At 39.2% G+C, this 21,042-nt stretch overlaps 1 protein-coding gene across 4 annotated transcripts in view; it reads right to left on the bottom strand.

Moving 5' to 3' along the window:
- Positions 1–21,042, bottom strand: part of myo16 (myosin XVI) — a 119,123-nt gene that overhangs the window by 85,561 nt on the left and 12,520 nt on the right. For 2 of the 4 annotated variants that reach the window (XM_065961995.1, XM_065961994.1), the window contains exon 2: positions 9,487–9,756. In XM_065961995.1, the coding sequence (XP_065818067.1) occupies positions 9,487–9,721 (235 nt within the window). In that variant the 5' untranslated portion in view covers positions 9,722–9,756. Of the gene's footprint in view, positions 1–9,486; positions 9,757–14,552; positions 16,397–21,042 lie in introns of those variants that run through there. The other 2 variants (XR_010667608.1, XM_065961993.1) reach the window with 2 other exon arrangements.

Raw genomic sequence — 21,042 nt, 5'->3', positions numbered from 1 at the left:
GTTCACTGTTTTCATGTCTGGATTTGAAATAGAAAAAAAAATGTCTATCTGCATTTTGTGTTTCTCTAGTGGTAAGTGCAACGTAAAGGATGGGTTCACACAACATTTTCATGTTTATTATACAACACTCTTCAGGTGTCCATATGAACATTGAAACTTTTTTTCCTGTTGTGTATTAATATGTGTTATGATAGCCACAAAGAGTAAGTCAGGGCAATAGCAGAATGGATTCAGATGCACTCCTTATGTAAAACTCTAAAGCTACTGAAAATGCCAAACTATCTGATTGGCTTCAGGGGAATTACAGCTGTTGTACAAACACAAAGCAAGGATAAGCTGCTGTGGCATTTTAGAAGTGTAGAGAATGAGTTCTCATATGGTTACATTTTATCCAGTTATAACCCAGTTATATAATGAACAACATTGTCTAAGACGTGCATAAATAATACCAAGAAAACAAAAAGACATACTAGCACCGACATGTTGCCATACACTAAACTCGAGTGCTAACAACAACCTTCACAACAGGGTCCTAAGACGCTGACTAGACTCTTCTCCTCTGTCGCCTCCTCTGTCCTCTGTGGTGGAATGAACTTCCAAACTCCATGTGATCTGCAGAGTCCCTCTGCACCTTTAAGAAAAAGCTAAAGACCCAGCTCTGTCATGAATACCTACTAACTTAATGATGATGGTCTCCATATTATTGATGATGATGATGGTAATGACGATGGTTTTTGTTTGATAACGACGACTTATAAGATGGTTTCTATACTGATTAGAGCTCTCAAGAACTGCCCTCAATGTTGTGCTTTGTCTCTGGTCACTTCCTGTCAGCACCTGTGTGTCCAATCAGACTCAAAGCTGATCGTTTGCTCTTACTCACATTGTTCCCTTTTTTCTAGATCCTTGCTTGTGTTGTTCTTACTCTCTGATGTACGTTGCTTTGGATAAAAGAGTCTGCTAAGTGAATTGTAGAATTGTAACAAGAAGTGCTGCAGTTTTACAGTTTATAGTAATCTCTGCAGTAATGTCGCTTAAAAGAAAAACTGGTCAAGTGATATTTAAATCCATTGACTTTAAACAGCTATGTGTTTTTACCCACACCAGCAGCACGGACTGTTTCTCTGTGTTTAAACCTTTACAGTATATATGTCAGTAAGTGTTTGATTATATGCTGATGTCAACCTCTATCAGGAGCTGGCTGATGGGGGGAAGTGGGCACAAAGCAAAGTCATTTTGTAGAAAATTGCAAAAAAAAAAAAAAAAAACAGCTGTTCGAGGCATATGTGGAGTTTCCATGGCAACCGGATAGGAGCCAGTGGTTGGGAGGAAATGGGGAAAAAGAGAGCGAGAGGAAGAGGGGGACGGTGGCGAGAGAGAGTAGCCTAGATAAGGTATGTACTGTATTGATAAAACAACATGCGTCTGGAACTGCAGCTATATTAAGTTCACTTTTTTTTTTTCTGAGAACGAAACTGCTCACATTGATCACTATGCTGTCATTCACTGGCTGTGAGTCAGTCCTTTACCTGTTGTTGAGTTTGTGTTATGCTTGAGAACAGCTCTTTAGGTCTCTTGCCTACACGGACGATTACAAGTAAGTGCACTTTACAGAGAAAAAAGGCTTTTCTCTTCTCCTGAAAAGGGCACTGAGATCTACCAAGTGCCATTCTTTGCTTTTCAAGAACATCACAAACCTCTAAAGCAAGCAGTGCATGTGCTAGCTCTTGAAGCTGATGTGATTCACAAGCTGTATTAGAATGTTCTGTACATACAGTACAAGATTCAATCTTCTCCCTTCATGTGCTCCAACTTATCTCACTGGATCGTGATATTCAATGAATTTCATAAAATCCCTGATCGTATCCTACATAATATGCTATTCACAGCAGTATTGCCAATTTTCTTCATGCAGCAGCAAGATAGCCCCTTGAGATGCATCATCTCATTTTCGAAGGGGGTCCTTACAAAACATAAATATAATCATCAGTAATACAAAATCAAAATGAAAGGTAAATCCAAAACATAATACCAAAACATTTAAACACAGAGACACCCCCACACACACCCCCACACACACACACACACATACCCACACACACTTAATGCTCCCCCAAGCCAAGCCACCCACCAACCAGCCAATATTACACAATCAGAAAAAATCTGAAGAAAAAAAAAGAAAAGAAAATATGAGATTTGGTTCAAATCCCTCACGCTCTTAAATTCTTTTGTCTCCTCGCTCCTTATCACACAGTCATAGTCACAAGAGGAACCATCTCACATCACTGCCCCATGTTTCTGAAATGAGCAGTGATATTTTTCTTTTGTTTCAACCACAATGAGAAAAAGATACAGTACAGTTTTCCTATAATGCTTAAATCTAAATATAGATTATCTTATGATGAGACCTGTAAAAGGGAACAGCCATCCCCTGCACATTTGATTAAAAAAAAAAAGAGATGGTTTTGTGGATTTCAGGTGTTGAAGGTCTTTTGACAATGCAATTAATTTATAGCAAACACAACCAGCTAAACGTATCTGTTAGGTGGGGGTTGTTTCTATCGTAGATGAACAATGTTGAAATGGTGAAACAGACTGTGGATCATCTTAGATTTATTCAGCCATGGTCAGACAACATAGAAACACAACACACATGGCTTACAAAGTGCAGACCATCGCTGACCCATGCTGACCAAGATCTCACAATCGCTTGCAAAACATATGTATTAGAGCTTTACAAACCTAAAAGAAGAATTACTCTGAGATGGTTTACACAATTTGAAGATATATCCAGAAAATTATCAAGATGAATTAATTCATGAAAATACATACTAACAGTATCTTTGTGAGATAACATTGGATAAAGAATTTTCCTGGACTACTGTGTTAAATCCCTCAAGAAATGTCGACTTACAACACAAAAAAACCCTTAAAAAAATAAAAATAAATAATAACCATTTGTATGAATATATTTCCACAATAAACCTTTAGCTACGTCCTCCAGAAACAAATCTACTGGTTTATTTACATTAACTTTGGCCGGGGACATGGTGGTCGATAATAGCATACAAATGTCTAGTAAATAAAGGTTGAAGAAGAGATACCGGCCTCAATTCAAGTGCAGCCCTGTAAAAGTTGCACAATGAAGACTTTTTAAGATTGTTCAGTTACTTTTACAGGTCTAAAGGAAACAGGTCAGAAAACAAGGTTTCATGTGGAAATATGACTAAATATACACATCAAAGAGAGGGAATAACCTCCGCTTTTCACTGCACACCTGCTCAAATGCATGTGTGTATTTATGTGTGTTAAGAGGGTGAGAGAGCGAGCTGGTAGGCAACTGATCCAGACTTATGTCGCTCAATCTGATAAGCTGTTTGACTATTAGTCTGTCCTATACTCAACCATGGAAACATCTGCTGCGTGACATGCAGCCACTGTAAACATCGTTGTTAATTTATGCAGGATTTTCCTACATGAGTGCCATACTTGAGGTAGTTAAAAATAAAATTCAATATTTTGTGTGTGATTCTCACATTCCCATGCTAAAAATGTAAGACCTAATAATGAATGTAGCTGTAGTGTTTTTTCGGACTAGTCATCATTTTGTAACACAGTGGATATCTCAATGTTGGAATAATCCCTTTTTGTTTTCAAATACTTGTGACGTCTCCTCAGGAAATGCAGCTCAGAGTCCAACAACGCAAAAGCAATTTGCTTGTTTGTAAGCAGTTGAGAGAACAACTCCAGGGATAGCAAATAAGTGAATGTGTTTTAATTAATTATCTGTGCTCGCTGGAAAGTGTCATTACACACTTCCATTTCCCCCTTTGGTTTGAATGTTAATTTGAATAGTCAAGACAAGGAAGAAAAATATCTAAATCGAATTTCCACTCCAAACAGAGCAGTCTAGACCTCTGTGACAAATTTAGATCATAAAGTACCTTTTTTTTTTGTGCACTCTTACATCATGTCATATTAACCTTTGCAGCTGAAATTCTCTAAAGGAACAATGATGAGTCATCAAGTGATCCTGAAGTTTAATATTAGAAGTTCAGAAAAAAAAGAAAAGACTACACTGCCAGAGAAAAGTTTCAATATCCTGCGTGATGATGCGGCTGAAATGAAAAGGTATCCTGCTGCATCAGAGAGAGTCGTGAGGTCTCAAACTGGATACTAGCAAAAGATATCATGACTTCTTTCTCTACCTCCTCTGAGGTCTTAGACCCCGTTCTGTCAAAAAGAAAACATGACAGGTGCTTGGCACGCCTTTAATCCCAGCATGCTCTATTCCAGTGAAATATTAATGATTTCTCCTGTCATCCATGTTCACCTTTTTCACCCCCTATTTCACTCCTCTGCCTTGTGTATTGTGTTGTCTTATAAGAGGGTCATGTATATTTATACAGTATTTATATGGAGAGAGAGAGAGATGGAAAGAGAGAAAGTGGGGGTTGGGGGGTATTTCAAAGTGTCTGTAAGTAACGGTGTGACATGTTTTCTTCTCTGAACAGGACATTAGAGTGCTGGATCGATGTGAGATAGCAAGCCGACTGAATAATAATAAAAAGACAGCTGAACATGGAGAGGAGCCAGCTATTGTACAGGACATCACTTTTAGTACTGCATTGATTTTCAGCTTCACCTGCGTTGCACTTCCAACACATTCAACAAACAATTACCACAGATGTCCAGAGAAAATAACTTCTCTGGATATCACTCAACATGGAACAAAATATGGAGATATAGAAAAGGCATATTTCTTGTTGTGCTCAAACAAATCTCAAATAATTTCTCAAACTTGAGACATCTTTGAAAGGCCTAGATTTCCAGAGACAAAGTCCTGTTTAAACTTCCAGAAAATTGGCTTCTTCTCTGTTTGTTAGGAAGCTTTGCTGCACCGATGTGGAGGCGGGGGCTGCAGCATCGAGACACATAGCTTGTATAACAGTGGACCCAGTGCCGCTGTGTTCTTATTTTTAGCCATGGCATGGTTCAGTTTTATTAACTGTGTCTAACACACTCTCCCACAACAGCATGCAAGCTGTTACTGTCACCTCTGTGTGTTTCACTGACTCACCATGGAGAACTGGTGGAGTCTGTCGCTGTGCCTGCAGGAAGGCTCCAATGCACGCTAATCAATAATGGTAGGTAGCTTTTATATTTGTACACACGTACACAGCAAATGTACCACATGTTCGGTAATTACGCTTCCATATAAGGACAAAATATTTCAACCTCCTCATGCATTAACCAACACATAAACCAACAGGAAAACAAACAATGGGCACTTAATGTGGCGCAGGGGAAAAGCACTTGATCCATTAATGCAGGGACCGGGGTAAAATTCCTACTAGCTTTGCTTTTGACTCAGTTTGTGTCCACATTGGAGACGATAGAAAGTATTTGTGAGTGGCTGGCAAAGGTGATCTCTGATGCCACAGTGCCCAGGGGAACAACACAGACATTAAGATTTAAGTCCTAATCCTCTGTCTTGGTTATTAATTCAGCTTTTCACATTTTTCACCCTACAGATATAATGTCTGATGAAAGCTCCTGAGTTGAACTGCAAGTGTGGTAAAAAAAAAAGAAGGAGGCAAATGACATGAAAACATACCTGTACTCTCATCAATGCTTTGTTATAAATCTAAAAATGTGCAATGATGTCCCACTATATAACAGACAAGGTTATCCTTCAATTTGAGAAATGCAGTTGGGGAACTAGTATGCACATTCTAGAAGGCTCAGTTCTACAGCAGATTAACGTTCAACGATGACCGTTAGAAAAAAATAAACACTCTCAATTATGCAAAAGTAACCGGATATGTAATCTGAAATGTACCTGAATTGCTGCTCTCCATTCATAAAAAAAACGTGGAACATTTCTCACATTGTGTTTCAGGTCTCATGATCTCATATGCTAACACCAAAGTGTCAACTTTGGTAACAGTATATAAGGGGAGAGGACATCAATCTGCTGGTTGATCTGCTTCAAAGACAACAGCTGCTGCTATTCCACTTGTGTCTTGCTCTGATGAAGTTAGGAGATTGCTTTTGGAAAAGCAATTTCACCAAATGTAAAAACCCAAGTGAGCGATAAGTTTTGCAAAAGACAAATATGAAAGGAGAACGGAGATGAGGTATACAACAGGCTCCGATCTGACAATAAGGCTATGCATTATTTTTTTTTTTTTTACCTTAACCCTACAATATCACCGCTAACCTTTCTTTCCTGTTTCCTTTTCAATTTCTGTTGTTTTCCAATTTTACATTGTCCTCCATGTTCACCCTTTCATCTCTCCTCCATCCTGTCTCTCTTTATCTCACACTTGTTCATATAATTTCCTGCAATAAAATCTACTGATAAGCAAAAAAAAACCCTTGTGTGACTGTGTGTGTGTTTGATATCTGTGATAACCTGGCTGCCTCGTCAGCAAACTGAGTTTCTCTACAATCAATGAATCTAAATCTCAAGTGAGCTCTGTGAAAACGTGCTTTAATTGGAACATAACTTTGGTTATCACAATCTCTCTGTCTTCCTCTCTCCTTCCTTTTCTCACCCAGCATCTTTGTTTCCTCTGCCCTCTTCTCTCAGAGTCTCGCTTGACTTCATCTTTCTGAATCTGTTGTGCACACTCTTAAAAACATTGAGTCACCAAAACATTTATCGTCACAATCAAGGGGACACGGTGCGAGAAAATGGCACAAAACAACTCTGAAAATCTCTCAAGTTGAAAAAAACAAGCTGCTCAAGTCAGACAAGCGATGTTATAGAAAAGACTGTCAACAGTTAAGAGGAATTGAGTTGATGCCACAGCAGAACCAGGCAGGTAAACGAGGAGGAGAGAGGAAATTAGCACAACAATTTTAATATAATTTACAAACAGTCAGTATTTGGCAATCATCATGTTAGCAGCCATACAAAGTGAAAAACAAAACAAAAACAAACAAATAACGCCATGTGTACAACCTATCCCACCAGTTTTATTTTACATAATTTTGTTACTATACTGTCCACCATGTTTTTCTTTGTCCTGTTTGCTCATTTACTTTTTTGTCCCTCTTTCTAATTCATTCTGGTTTGTTTGTTTGTTTGTTTTTTGTCTAAATCTGCTTGCAAAACTGTATCGTACCACAGTTCCCCTCTTGTTTGTATCTTTTTTATTTTATGAGTGTATGTGTATGCACGTTTTGGTGAATGAAAGTTTAAAAAAAAGAGGAATTAATTTTTCAAAAGTATAATTTCACACTTCACACACCATCTTGTGGGTCCTTTTGAATATAATAATAATAATAATAATAATAATAATAATGTTAAATTAGACTTATATAGCGTTTTTTTCCAAATACTCAAAGACGCTCAACAAGAAATAGCAACAAAAACAAAACGACCAGAACAATACAACAAAGATATAATGTAAAAGAACGAGGATGAGAATTGAAATCGTTAGTAGTTGTAGGCAATGTTGAAGAGGTGTTTTTAGGTTAGTTTTAATCACAAAATTCCCCTATTTTATATTGATATGGTGAAACTACTCACATCATCGCTTACATATCCTGTTCTATATTCCTGTTGAAGTCTGCTTTCCAGACAAGAAACTGGGTTATCCTGGCGTCATCAATGATTTAAATCCCCGATTCTTTTACCTCTATCCTCTATGTCAACCCGTGGGCTCTCATTTTAACAGGAATGTAAACACAAGCCCCTCTTAAAATACTTCTGTAGTAAAGGGGAAAAGGTTTTAAACTGTTCTCACATTACTTCGGGGAGATTCCAAGCCTGAGGCAAATTCTATCACTCTGAAAAAAACGAGAGGAGCGCTAACTCAACGGCTACAACGGTGAGAAAACTGTGATCACTCATCCCAGGCACCAGTGAGAAATCCTCATGAGCCATTGTTAAAATTTGGCAAGTGCTGATCCACCCAACCAAGTGTTACCTCAAAGACACAGACAATGGAATAGAGACAAAGAAGCACGAGTTAGGCTGACAGACTAACAGATGTGTAAATATCAGAAGTGTTCCTGTTTTGTTTAAAGGCTTTATTTGTGATTTTTCACACTTTAATGTAATATAAATCAAGTATATCCTCTGAAAATAACTCTGTGAGTCATGACTGTCTACAATGGGTGTTTGCTTTTAACACCGGCACAAGGCTAGAAGGTTTGGTATCAGTTTAGTGCCATTGTGTCTGGGATGTAAAGGTAAGTTTTCAAGCAGAGGGGTTTCGGATCTGATTAATGCCGAGCCAAGGAACCCTGGTTTGAGTCTGGCTGTTGCATTGGAACACCAGCTGCTCCCACAGACCCCAGCTGAACCTCACTGGCAGCCAGAGAGCAGAGATTAACACAGTGACCTGCAAAGACTGCTTGCAGGACTGACACAGATACACTGGGACAGCTGGGTAAATGACTGGCATAAACAAAGAGAACGACGACGAGATGGGAGAAATAAATCAATACCCTTAAAAGACAATGCTGAGGACCTCTTGAATTTTATAAGAGCATTGATAATTTGATCTCACAGACATCAGCCTTAGTACATGAGTGTGTCTTTACAGGGAGCCAGGCAGGCTACAGGTCTGCTGAGAACAAAAGCCTGAGGGCAAACATGATTTACTGTTAAGGGACCCTTAAAGGTTTGTGTCTTCCTGACTGTGAAAAAAAAACAACTGTACTGACAGACACAGAAAAGAAGAGGTCCACAGTGACTGTTTTCTAGCTGTTCACTAAAGAAAGATTAAATACCACGACTGAGATATATAAAGCGGTTTGAGGTGCGGCAAACTTTAAAATGCTATAACTCCTGTATTTTGGATGCAATTACCTTCAATGTCATCATCCAAAGAAAACAAGAATGTTAGAGTAAACAGAATTATCAACAACAACTTTGTGTTGACTTAAATGGTTGAAACAATTCTGAGAATTCAATTTCCCATGGCTGATGATATAATGTCACCAAATACAAAATGAAACTACTCACCGTACAATATAAATCTTACAAACTAGCTCGTATCAACTTCTTCTGTGTCTGTCAGGTTGAACAACCAAGCGAGAAGCTGTGTCATACAGTATGTTCCCTTTTTCCACTTTTGCTATCTGTCTATTTATAACCCTCTACCCTCTTTGATAGAGTCCATCAAAAATTCTTCCCTTCCCTTCTGAGTAAACACTATAGACTTTACACAACAGACAATATCATCTGTGCTGAGGTAGTTTTGTCCTTGAGAGCTGTCAAGTGGACTGTTTCCAGCAAAACAAGTCGTGTTGTGTGTGTGTGTGTGTGTGTGTGTGTGTGTGTGTGTGTGTGTGTGTGTGTGTGTGTGTGAGAGAGATAGGTGAATACAAGTAAAAACACACAGAACATTTAGTAACCAGACCTCTCTCTCAAATGTTAACTTGTTAACTCAAATTAGTATTTTTTTTTCTTCAGTCAACCATATTGGGACACACACAACCCACACATCGGTGTATCTACATACACACCTTCTTTGTCGTCATGGCGAATGATGGCATCCCGTATGACATCGGTTTGGTTGAAGCGGACCCGGGGCTTCTTGCGGTGCATAGACGCAGACCGACCCTTGACTCCACCTTGCTGCCGCAGAAGGCTCTTCTCCCGTTCGTAGTATGCCCGTATTTGGTCGCAACGCATCCTCCTGACCAGCCGCTGGCGCTGGCCAATGGGGAGAGACTCCAGCAGACACTGGTCTATCTCCATGTTTTGACGAAAGACATTACATAGCTGAAAACAGCCTGGTGGGAGACAGAAAGAAAAGACAATGACAATGTGGTATCCGTCTGTATTAAAGCTAATAAATGTTTTTTTATTTTTTTTACATTTCCACTTCATTTAATTATATTAGATTAGAAAACTTTATTGATCCCCAGCGGGGAAACTCATTTGTCACCTGGTCAGTTCATACACAACAAACAATATCTACAGTACATCACAGTACACAACAAGTACATAAATAACAAACACCACTGAAACCATTTGAACAATCATGTACAGCCATGAGTCAGAAACACAACTAAAAATGTTCATTCAAATATTTGACTGCTGCAGGAACAGAGGAGCTCCTGAGCTCAGTGGAACATTGTGGCATCACTAATTAAACTGATGCATTTAAGCTTTTTTACTCTAATACAGTTTGAAACAGAGCTAATGAGATGTGGCTCAGGTGACTAAACAAACAAAAAATGCCATCTCCTGGACTAACTGTGTTTTGATGTGTTACTGATTTTGTTCGTTGTCTGCAGTTTGCCAACATGTATGTGCAAACATGAAGCATATTTACTGTAAAGCGTGAGTCCGTTTAGCCATGAGGTTACCCGAGCATTGCTACTTCTTGTATTGCCTCTGTTGTCCCAACAGTGTGTAGTGAATCTACTGACTCTGCATAATGTCTCTGCATCTCAGTGGAACTTTGCCAAACTGATCTCATCACAAGGCAGCTGCTGAATCTATTAAAACTCTGCTTGAATGATCGTGATGTACAGTGATGGTGCAGCAGCTAAGATCAAGAGGGAAACACAATTAACAAATATCATAATATAAGCATTGATCATTTGGTAAATTCAGGTCACAGCTCCTGCCAAATATAAAAAGGAGGATGGCTTTGTAGGAATGGTGTGGTTTGTTTTTGTTCTGACTCACCACTTATTCCACAGCTGTCTCTGTTATTTCCTTCAGTTTTTATTAAAACTCGACTTTGCTGTTCCTTTCTTGCTGTGGTTATTGTGTGGTTGTTTTGTGCCCATTTTCTTTAAAGTATCCCCTCCTCTGAGCCTCTTTGTCTCTCTATTCACCTCCAGTAGTTCTATTTTTCTTTCTATATATTTCATCTCCTTGTTCCTGTCTGCCTGTCAGGTGGGAGAATGTCTTGTCTTCATGTTTACCACAACAACTGGCTGTCTTGTGACCGCCATTTATCGCCTCTACCTTTTTTATTTATATTCAGAGAGTAACATGTTAAAGTCTTTGAACACCAGTTAAACCCAGGAGGAAAACAAACAACACAACCAAAAACACAACCTTGACAGTCCAACAACATGACCGTTGCTTCTTTGTGTCTACTTGAAACAGTGAACTGCTGTTTGACTGTAGGTCTGTTCAAACTAGATCTTTATCAGGCAGAGACAAAGCTGGCAGAAAAATAGAGTTGCTGTATCTGTGTGCTTTGTTTGTGTTTGATATATGTCCACACATTTATTCTAACACCTGCCCCCTCACACACACACACACACACACACACCCTGCACAATACACAGTACCATCTGCTCTGATTAGACGTATAAAAAGGTTCTTTTGTGCTCAGGTTCCAGAAAGGGGGGGGGGGGGGGCATTATTATACTGTTCATGTTATTTTAGTCAACTTGGTCTCAAGTTAAGCAGACACACAAAACACACTCAACATACAGCCTTTCCAATATCAAGGCACAGAGGCACATCTCTGCACAGTCCAGCTTCCTCAAAGGTTATTGCCTCCATTTGTCTTCTACTCTCACATACTTCTGACCCACACCTTCTCTCTTACTCAGCTCGTTTTACAAGACTTATAGAGGTACAGCATGTGAACACATATGCAGATTAAAAAACAGAATGTGTGGAAATATTGTTACTGCACCAGAGTACCCTTTGCACTACAGGTACAAGGTACAGAATTAGGGCAAGGCTTGGTTGTATGGCTTAAAAACAAAATCTCACGATTTTTGAACACCAATTAAAAAGTGCTAAAATATAAATGACAAAGAAATGATTTAAAACAAATGTAGCTTGTATATAATCTATACAGTTTAGCATTAGAAAACTGAATTACCCTTCAGATTAATAAACTATCCTGAATTTCTCTAGGGGTTAAAGTGCAAGCTGTAAACTTCAGGGTTACCGCAAAAGTACAGCTAAGGTGGAGCAACTTCAGCAAAACACTTGTTGCTTGGTGGCACTCAATGGAATGAATACACTCGAATATTTGCTGTTAAATCAATGCTACGTGTAGTTCGACAGAATCACAACGTCAACAAAAGAGCAGAGAAAAACGTACTAGCAAGAAGTGAACATAATGCAACGAGCACAGAGATCGCAGCGGACGCGTTCATACACTCTATGCACTGACTCCTGTCACAGCCTCACAGAATATAAAGGTCACCACCCCTCTCATACTGGCATCGAGGGGAAATCTCCGGATAATATCCTGCTTCATTCACACATCAGCTCACCCGGACTTGCAGCGGGAAAAAATGCTATGGGGCTGGCAAGAAAAACTCTGTGTAAAGTTAGAGTGGAAAAATTTGGCTGTTTGTGTTCACACATACAGCTCCTCCTTTAAATATCAGGAGTTTTCTGCAAGTGTGAAACTCCTATTAGAGACAAACTCTAGATTTTCAATTTTTAAAACCTAGAATTTCCACAAAGTCTATGAAATGACTAGTGAATGAAAAAACAAATGACAAACAAATATCTTCACACTTATCTGTGTCTGATCTGACTTTACAGTATATCAATAAACATTCTATTGTTTTTTTTTTAAACAAGACACATAAAGAAAGCTATTATTCACATGAGAAGCTGGATGTAGGCATATGAATAACCATGATTAGATTGTGGTATGTGCAATAGTAAGGAGCAGGTATCATAAAGCACACCGTCTCTGTCTGTTTTACCAAATGAAATAAGGTTAACGGTTAATGGTTAACGCTGTCTGTATCCATCTCTGCCCTGACTTTGTCATCTCTCCTCCTTGGTTTGGTCACTTACATCCTTTGCACTCTCTGTCAACCTCATACATTGTCTAATAAACATGCATTCAAGGTTGCAGTCACATCAAACTGTGCAGGTACATGACTGATGCACTTGGTGGTGTGGTGTTATATTGATGCACACAAGACTCCAACTTAAGTCCTGAAAGCAGTATGTAGCTCATGGTTTCTGTTAGCTTCAGCTAAGTAATATCACATTTTTGGTAGAATATTTACATTGAGGCAAAAGCACTTATATAAATAATTGATGATGTATGCTCAGTGTGCTAAAAGGTTCTGCAGTAAAAATCCACATGTGGATCTAAATACTGTGGCATGTATTGACTATAAAATCTGTCTATCAAGACTTGCCATACCGGTTTTTAGTTGCTCTATGTAATGTGGCTAAATAAGTGGTCAAAAATAACCCATGAGAATTTCTTTGTCTTCCCTTTTAGATGAAAACATCAAATAGGGCTGACAATGACTGCAGAGATCAATAAGAATGTGTCCTTGATCAATAAATTCTTGAATTTCCATTCTTCACATGAGAATAGTATGAACATTTGCACACAAATGAACTCAGATTAATGGAAAACTATATGACATAATTTCTATTCTGATCATACAACATTTGTTTGTTATTTGATGAATGGCCGCTGAACAAAAAGATGGAATGTGAATGAGAGCGTGGAAGGACGTTAGGACTAAGAGTGATGGGAAACAGGGCTGAATGAATCCAGGAGAGATGGAAACAGAAAATGAGAGAGAGAGAGAGAGACAGGGATAAAATGCCTCAGCTTTCTTCTCCTGCCATCCCATCTCTAGGCTATCAGTTATTGATTGAATGTGGAACATCCCATGCAGGCTCCAGCTAATAACACTGAGAGCTCTGCAGGAGATTGTAAATTAGAAAATAATAGGCAAACATGTGCATGAGCACACACACAGGCTGCAAACTGCAGACAACATAAATGTGCAGGAGACACATATTTGATAGGAGAGACAGGTGGCTCTAAGAGTCAAGGTGAGAATTTTATCCTCAGTGTCAAAGAATCCACAAATTTCTCTTGAATTCTCCCTCTTTTGTCCTTTTCTTAACATAACTCTCTCAAATAAAAGCATCGCTCAAATCATTCCTCTCTTCATCTGTCCATCAATCTTCATCTTTCACTCATCCTGTTCTCACTTAATTTGCATTTCTCAGTCCTGCCTTTCCTTTTTTTCCCTCCAACACTCATCTAAAAATCACCCTCAGTTTCTCTCCATCTGTCCTTCTCTCTCTGAAATCACTAACTCTGTCAGTCTGTCACTGTGTTAAGAATATACCAGACGCTCATGGGAATCTGTATCTTTGTGGTACTGTCATCTTTTTTTTTTCTTCTGTCCCTCTGCCGCTACCTGCCGCATTCACCGGTCAACTTCACACATCTGCAGAAGCTCTCTGCAGCAAGCTCACACACCCACTTACAGCACAGCACAGCACAGCACACACACACACACACACACACACACACACACACACACACACACACACACACACACACACACACACACACACACACACACACACACACACACACACACACACACACACACACACACACACACACACACACACAGAGGGATCCAAATATCCATTTGAAGTTTAGATTGTGCTGTTGTGTCGGCAGCTGCTGACCAGAATTCTTCCCTCATACTGTATATATGACACCCTGCATATATAGAAAGTGCTAACAGGCACACACCCAAGGCTGTGGGATACACATGCACACACACTCACATCCACATACAGATAGATGGCTACTTACAGCATTTGATGAAATGGTAATGAGACATTTTCTTTGTAGGTACGTGGTCCGCCAGTCAGGTAGGAAGGCAGGCAGAAAGGGACTTAGGAAGTCGGGCAATCAGGCAGACAGTAGGCAGCTACAGGTTCCAGCAAAACTAACTAATGCAGAGCTCGTAACCCGGCAGGATGCATTATTAATCCGTCTCGCTGCATACCATCTAAACTCTGTTCCTCTGTCTGCATAATTCACCAACAGCAGCAGCAGCTCCGGTTGCAGCCCATGCAGCATCTACATGCGCACACACACTCACTCACTCACTCACTCACACACACACACACTCACCCAGACATTCACTCCCTCGATCAGCCTGTCGGCAAAGGGGAGCTGCGGCTGTTTCTAGCGCTCCTCGCCTACAGCCTAGATAACCAGCACACAGCGTCTCCCCAGCCATGACATACACACGTGCTCCGCCAGCGTCACTGACTGACAGCCGGCTTAGCCCACCTCCTGCTCAACACACCCCCAATGACGCAATGCTCCTCACCTCAAGTCTGATTCTCTTTCTATCACACACATGCAGTGATTCATAGGGAGGGATGCACACATCTTTGGACTTTTCTCTATCTTCTTCTAAGCCGAAAGAAGAAAAGGATGAGGGGGTGGGGGTGTCAGAATTAATTACTCCATCCTACAATGTATATAACAGTGAGAGAGAGAGGGATTAAGAGAGGGAGAGACAGCAAGGGAGGTCGTTGGAGAAAACGAAAAGGATGGAGATAGGAAAAGGAAAATGCAGATACAGCAGGGGGAGCAAGAGTAAAAAAAATAAGCAAGGGCTGGAGTGAGATGGGGGGGTGTTAAATTGGATAGAAGAGAGCGAAAGAGAGAGAGAGAGAGAAAGAGAGAGAGAGAGAGAGAGAGAGAGAAGCTGCTGCAGTGCGGCTTTCAGTGTAGTGATGGGTTAAGTGCTCATCAACGGTATTACACGGGCACCAAATTAGGGAAGGATAAGTAAAGTCAACTAGAATAGGAGGGCTTAAAACTATTAACACACACTTTATAACGTGCTTATCATACTTCAACACATGCACAGTGCGTAAAAGTGACGCAACATGAACCGTATGCTGGCAGCGCCAATGTGTCTGTAGGGCAGCGGTCTCTGACTTAGTGCTCTGAAGCTGATTTGCATTTATACTACAGCTTTGCCTTAAAGAGAATATTTGCAGGAGAAGGATGAGGATGAGGAAGAGCAGAGGAGAGACAGATAACGATGGGAGAGAGAAGGGGTGGGAAAAACGCATACAAGAGAAAGAGAAAAACTGCGAACACACACACACACACACACACACACACACACACACACACACACACACACACACACACACACACACACACACACACACACACACACACACACACACACACACACACACGAGCGTAAAACATCCTAACGAGGTGTGCAACTAAAGCAGAAACGTGACACACATTTTTAGAAATCTGTGCCACGCTGCTCCCACATACACAGCAGTGTGTATAGTATGCTGCATTTTCCTCTGGCAGCTTTCGGGCTGTTATCTCCCATAGCTGTCAAACATCGCCGGCTAGAGCTGGGAAAAAAGAAAGTGAGGAGCAGGTGTGATTTACTTTATGTTGGAGAAGCAGCCAAGCAACTTGAGAGAGAACAAGAGGAAGGCAGAGACTGGGAGATGTAGTTGTGTGTCTGTGTGTGTGTGTGTGTGTGTGTGTGTGTGTGTGTGTGTGTGTGTGTGTGTGTGTGTCAGACTGAATGCTCGAGTAATTCCTGTCACAGGAAATCAGGTCACAGAAGCAACTTGCTGCATCTTCTGCAAAAACACTGCCAGAGCAACTGCTCCAACATCTACCTGAGTAAAATAAGCTGCAGAATGATTGCAATGATTGCACTACTCCTTCCTTACCAAATAAATAATCAAACACCCTCCCCAGCCTTTAAACACTCAGATAATACGCATTCACACCTCTGCTGCCCTTGCTAGCCGGGTTATGGAATATTTTTAATGAAGGATAACACAATGACTATCCCATTACCACTTTACCCGTAACATCAAGACCTCACAGCAGTACATCTGGCAAGGAAATGTCATGCTTTTCCATCCATATGTCATGAGGCATTAATGGCTCTGAGGAAATCTTGCTGTGCCTGCAGGGATAGACATGTAACATGCTGCCTGCTGTGTCAGCGAGTGGTGATGTGCTGGAACATGGGGCAAAAAGGTAAAACAATGCCTCACATCACGCTGGAAGACGATAACTTATCTCTGGTGGAACAAGAGGCGAGATAATTCCCATAACTACCATCACTCTTAGATACAGCAAAGAGAAAAAAAATATGTATAATGACAGAAAGAAGAGCTTCATAATTTATGAAGCAGATTCTTAAAAACAAAAGTGAAACATTTACTGGTAAAACTGTTATCTTTCAATACAGATAAAAGAAAAAAAAGTCTTAAAGAAGTTGCATGGAGCTCTATTATTCACACATCCATTTACCTGTGTTGACTATTTGCAAAATTACAAATCTATGCTTGAGGTTTAGTATCAAAATTGTAGTGAATTGCAGCTAAGACAATAGCAAAACTGCATTTGGCACAGTGGAGGTTCCTTGGTTTCTTACAGCAGAGCCAAACTGACATTACAGAGCTTTTGTCCAAAAGGAGATGACAAAAGTAATTCTCTTGGACACAGCTGTCATTCTGATATCCCCCCCCCTTGCTTGGATGCAATCACTTTGACTGGCACTAATAATGTGGGATATTTGATGCAGAAAATGTTGCATTCATAATTTATCACAAGATATGTTAATTTCTAAAGCTAGTCTAGTGACATTACATTTTCCATTAAGTGGATTACATCTTGTCCCCAGCCTATTATCTGACTTTTTCTCTAGATGCATTAAGTTGTTGATATTAGGGGCACCTGACCCCTTTTAAGATTGTATCATGTTTATCCCTCCAAGGTTCTTCCCTATAAATACACAGTAAATTTAAAATACTGCATACATACTTTTGTGTTTTTATATTTCTTATACTGAGTAAATATTACTATTATACATATTTGTAATTACTCCTTATATCCTTTTTTATTTAAGTTGGTGCTATTTTGTTTTATTTCCTTTGTTAACTGTTTTTGTACTAATACAAACTCCTTGCATGTGTAAATGTACTTGGCAATAAAAAACGATTCTGATTTTGATCATTCATAATGTATAATTCAAACCGTAATTGTTTGAAATCTGCTACAAGCACAGTGCGGTCATTGTGTGGCTGAGGTGACGGCTTGTTTTTTGTTATGTTATTGTTTATGCTATAATGACAACGCAAGGTGTTTCGTTAGGTGAGACTTCATGTAGGACTTTCCATTTATACATTTTCAACTTTCAATTAGGGCTGGGAAATATATCAAGTTTTTAAGATATATTGATATACATTCAAACAAGATATAGGGTAAGACAATATCGTTAATATGGATATAGTTTATGTTGCATTAAAATAACGTTACAGAGGTGTCAGGTCACCTTTCTCATCTCACTGATGATGACTGACTGTCTGTCCCTCTTAACCCTGCTCCTCCTCTCTCTCTCTTTTATTGTATTTAAGGAACATTTATTTTATAATATTACTTTTTAAATTCACAAACAGTTAGTTTATTTTCCATATGTTTTCACTGTTAATAAAATACATATATATATATCGAGTATCGCCATTCAGCTAATCAGAATCAAGATATGAGTTTTGGTCCATATCGCCCAGCCATACTTTCAATATGAAGTTGAACTGTAAGGAAGCAAGGCAATTCATAGACACGCCAGTAATTCCTACAAACCTACTATTTTTGAGATGTGAGCTACAAACTTTTTAGACTAAATAAAGTGTAAACATTTTCATTATTGTCATGGCTTTTTGCCCCCATAACTTTACCTTCACTCTAAGTATTGTAAGCATCTGTTATACCAAATTTCTAGTTTCATGATTGTTGTTTCTGTAAGATTAGTTCAAACAAATGTTAGAATGTGTAATAACCCGGATTAAAAATAAGCAGCCATGCAGTAATGAGGGTGATGACAGACGGTCTATTTGATCACTTACACCCTGGTGGATATTTGTTTGCAACTGAGGAAGGGAGATAGGAAAACTTGCAAGAACTAAATGTAAGAATGAAATATTAATGACCAAATGCAACTGAAGACGATGTCTAAAAAACAAACATCCTTTGGAGATGGAAACACAAATAATATCGAAATGCTGGCAGATTGTTGTGTCTGTGTATGTATTTAATCTTATGTCTTCTTAATGGGTCTTGTGCCAAACTGGGTCTCTTGACTTGCTTATAGTGCAGTTTTGCTCCACCTTGTTGTTAGCAATCAGAAGGGATTTTAAGTGTTGCTGCCTACTGTACAGTTTGTACTCTATTGAGTCAGTAGTTGAGGGAAAAGAAGACTTAAAGCTGGAGCACAGCAAATCTGTGCAAGCAGCAAAATGTCAGAGTGCAAAGACAAAGTTTGAGAAAAAGCATGAGCATTGGCTATTTGAAAACAACATCAGGGTTTTGATGGGATACTTGAAAAACTAAGAACACAAAACCAATAAGACTCACAGAAATATTGCTGAATAAGGATAGGGGAAAATTATTAATAATGAAACAAAAGAAACACAAGTACAGTTATCTTGTGTATAAAAGCTATGTTTGCAAATGTGAATTATCTTAGAATCTGAGCACCCTTAAATATTAAACTGTAATCCAACCGCAGCTCAGTCCAGGTTTGAACTGAACTGCAGATTGTTTAATATTCAACATGCTAGTGAAAAGCCTAGCAACAATACTGGTCCATTGAAGTTTGAAAAGTTCCTGGATAACAAACCACTTATTGACTCAGTAAAAAGCAATGCAATGCAATGCAATATCTATTTCACTGCCGTCTTTGTTCTCAAGCTTCAAAACAAGTGACACTTTCCATTTGTACCTTTTTTTTTTTTTCAGTTATAACAGCTGTTAAAAAGCCAAATGTTTCTTTCAACAGTTCACAGTGGAACAGATCCAATGGGCATGGCTGCAGAGGAAAACATTTGATCCCATGACACATGACGTGTGGTGTCACATTGTCTCTGCTTCATTTAAATGTAATAAGTACAGGCAAGTGATACTTGTGAATCTGATCCCTTCAAAATGACACCATGTTCAGTCTTTAGGATTTTTTTTTTTGTTTGCCTACAAAAAAGTTTTTAATTGACCTCAAACTATCAACAGTTATCAGAGTATTGATAACTGAGATTTTCACACTCACATTTTACTCTTGGCTACCTTTCTTTTTTAGTTTTTAATTAAATAAGTAATTATAAAAACACATTATTATTCCATTAATGTCCTCTTATTAGTTGAAGCTTATATTTAAGTAAGGCCATGCTAAGTTGTGTTAAACTGCAATCTCCTCGTAGCCAATCCTGGCTATTACATATAAACATGTAGTAAATTCAGTCTTCTTCTTCTGTGCTAACATTTGTTTGTTTCCAGGGAAACTGCCGTTGACTACTCATCACAAAATAGGAAATCTGCTTTGGACACTCACCCATCACCTCCGTGCCAGGCTACGATAAAGAATATCACATCAATATAAAGAATATGTACTTACAGCAACAACTTCTGATTGACATAGTCAGGTCAGTCAAGTAAACACACACTTAAATGTAGTGAAACACTTCCCTCAAATTTAATTATCTTATATTAGGGTAAGGCTTAAGACTTCAAGGATGTACTACAACTGAATTGATCATCTTGATTCTGAAATCTTTTTTTTTTTTAGTTTAGACTCGATGGAGAGAAGGAAGAAGAGGTTCAGGGGAGGACAGAGAAGGGACATGTGTAGAATCTTTAAGTGGGCAGATTGCTACAAATTAGAACAGCACCAGACAGATTCCCTCATTAGCTGTGCTGGCTATGGGGAGAAAGGAAAGTAAAACACACTATGGAATCATGAGCGAGAGGAGTTGAGCCACTAGAAAATTTACACTAGAAGTACACAAATTCAGTAAGAGACAGAGGAGAATTATAATAATGAAATCACTTGTTGGACAGTTTCTCTCTACTCACACAGACTTTTGCTGATTGCCACACTTGGCCTATAAATATGTTTCTGCTCCTATCAGTCAATTGTCACTCATCAAACCCAAAATCTGAGTAGATCTCTCTCTCTACCTTTGTCTTCCCTTTACAACTCCCTCCTCTACCTTTCAGCTCCAATCAGCTGGCACAAAGGACAACACCTGAACATTTAAGAATAGCTGCAATCAGTAACCAGACAAAAAGGAGAGGCAAAATCCTGCACGTGAAAGGCTCTGAGCTACAGCAGCTCTTAGCACAGATGCAGAGTCTGCCTGTTACCTTGTTCTACTCTCGTCTGACTCATGAGTGAAAAGCATGACCGCTGCTTGACACACTGTTTGAGTGACTCACAGTGAGCTAACAGACCAATGCA

Source organism: Labrus bergylta, chromosome 13 (assembly GCF_963930695.1).
Source record: "Labrus bergylta chromosome 13, fLabBer1.1, whole genome shotgun sequence".
Lineage (NCBI taxonomy): Eukaryota > Metazoa > Chordata > Actinopteri > Labriformes > Labridae > Labrus > Labrus bergylta.
Note: the sequence above shows the minus strand (reverse complement) of the source record. Positions and strands in the feature narration are given on the sequence as shown.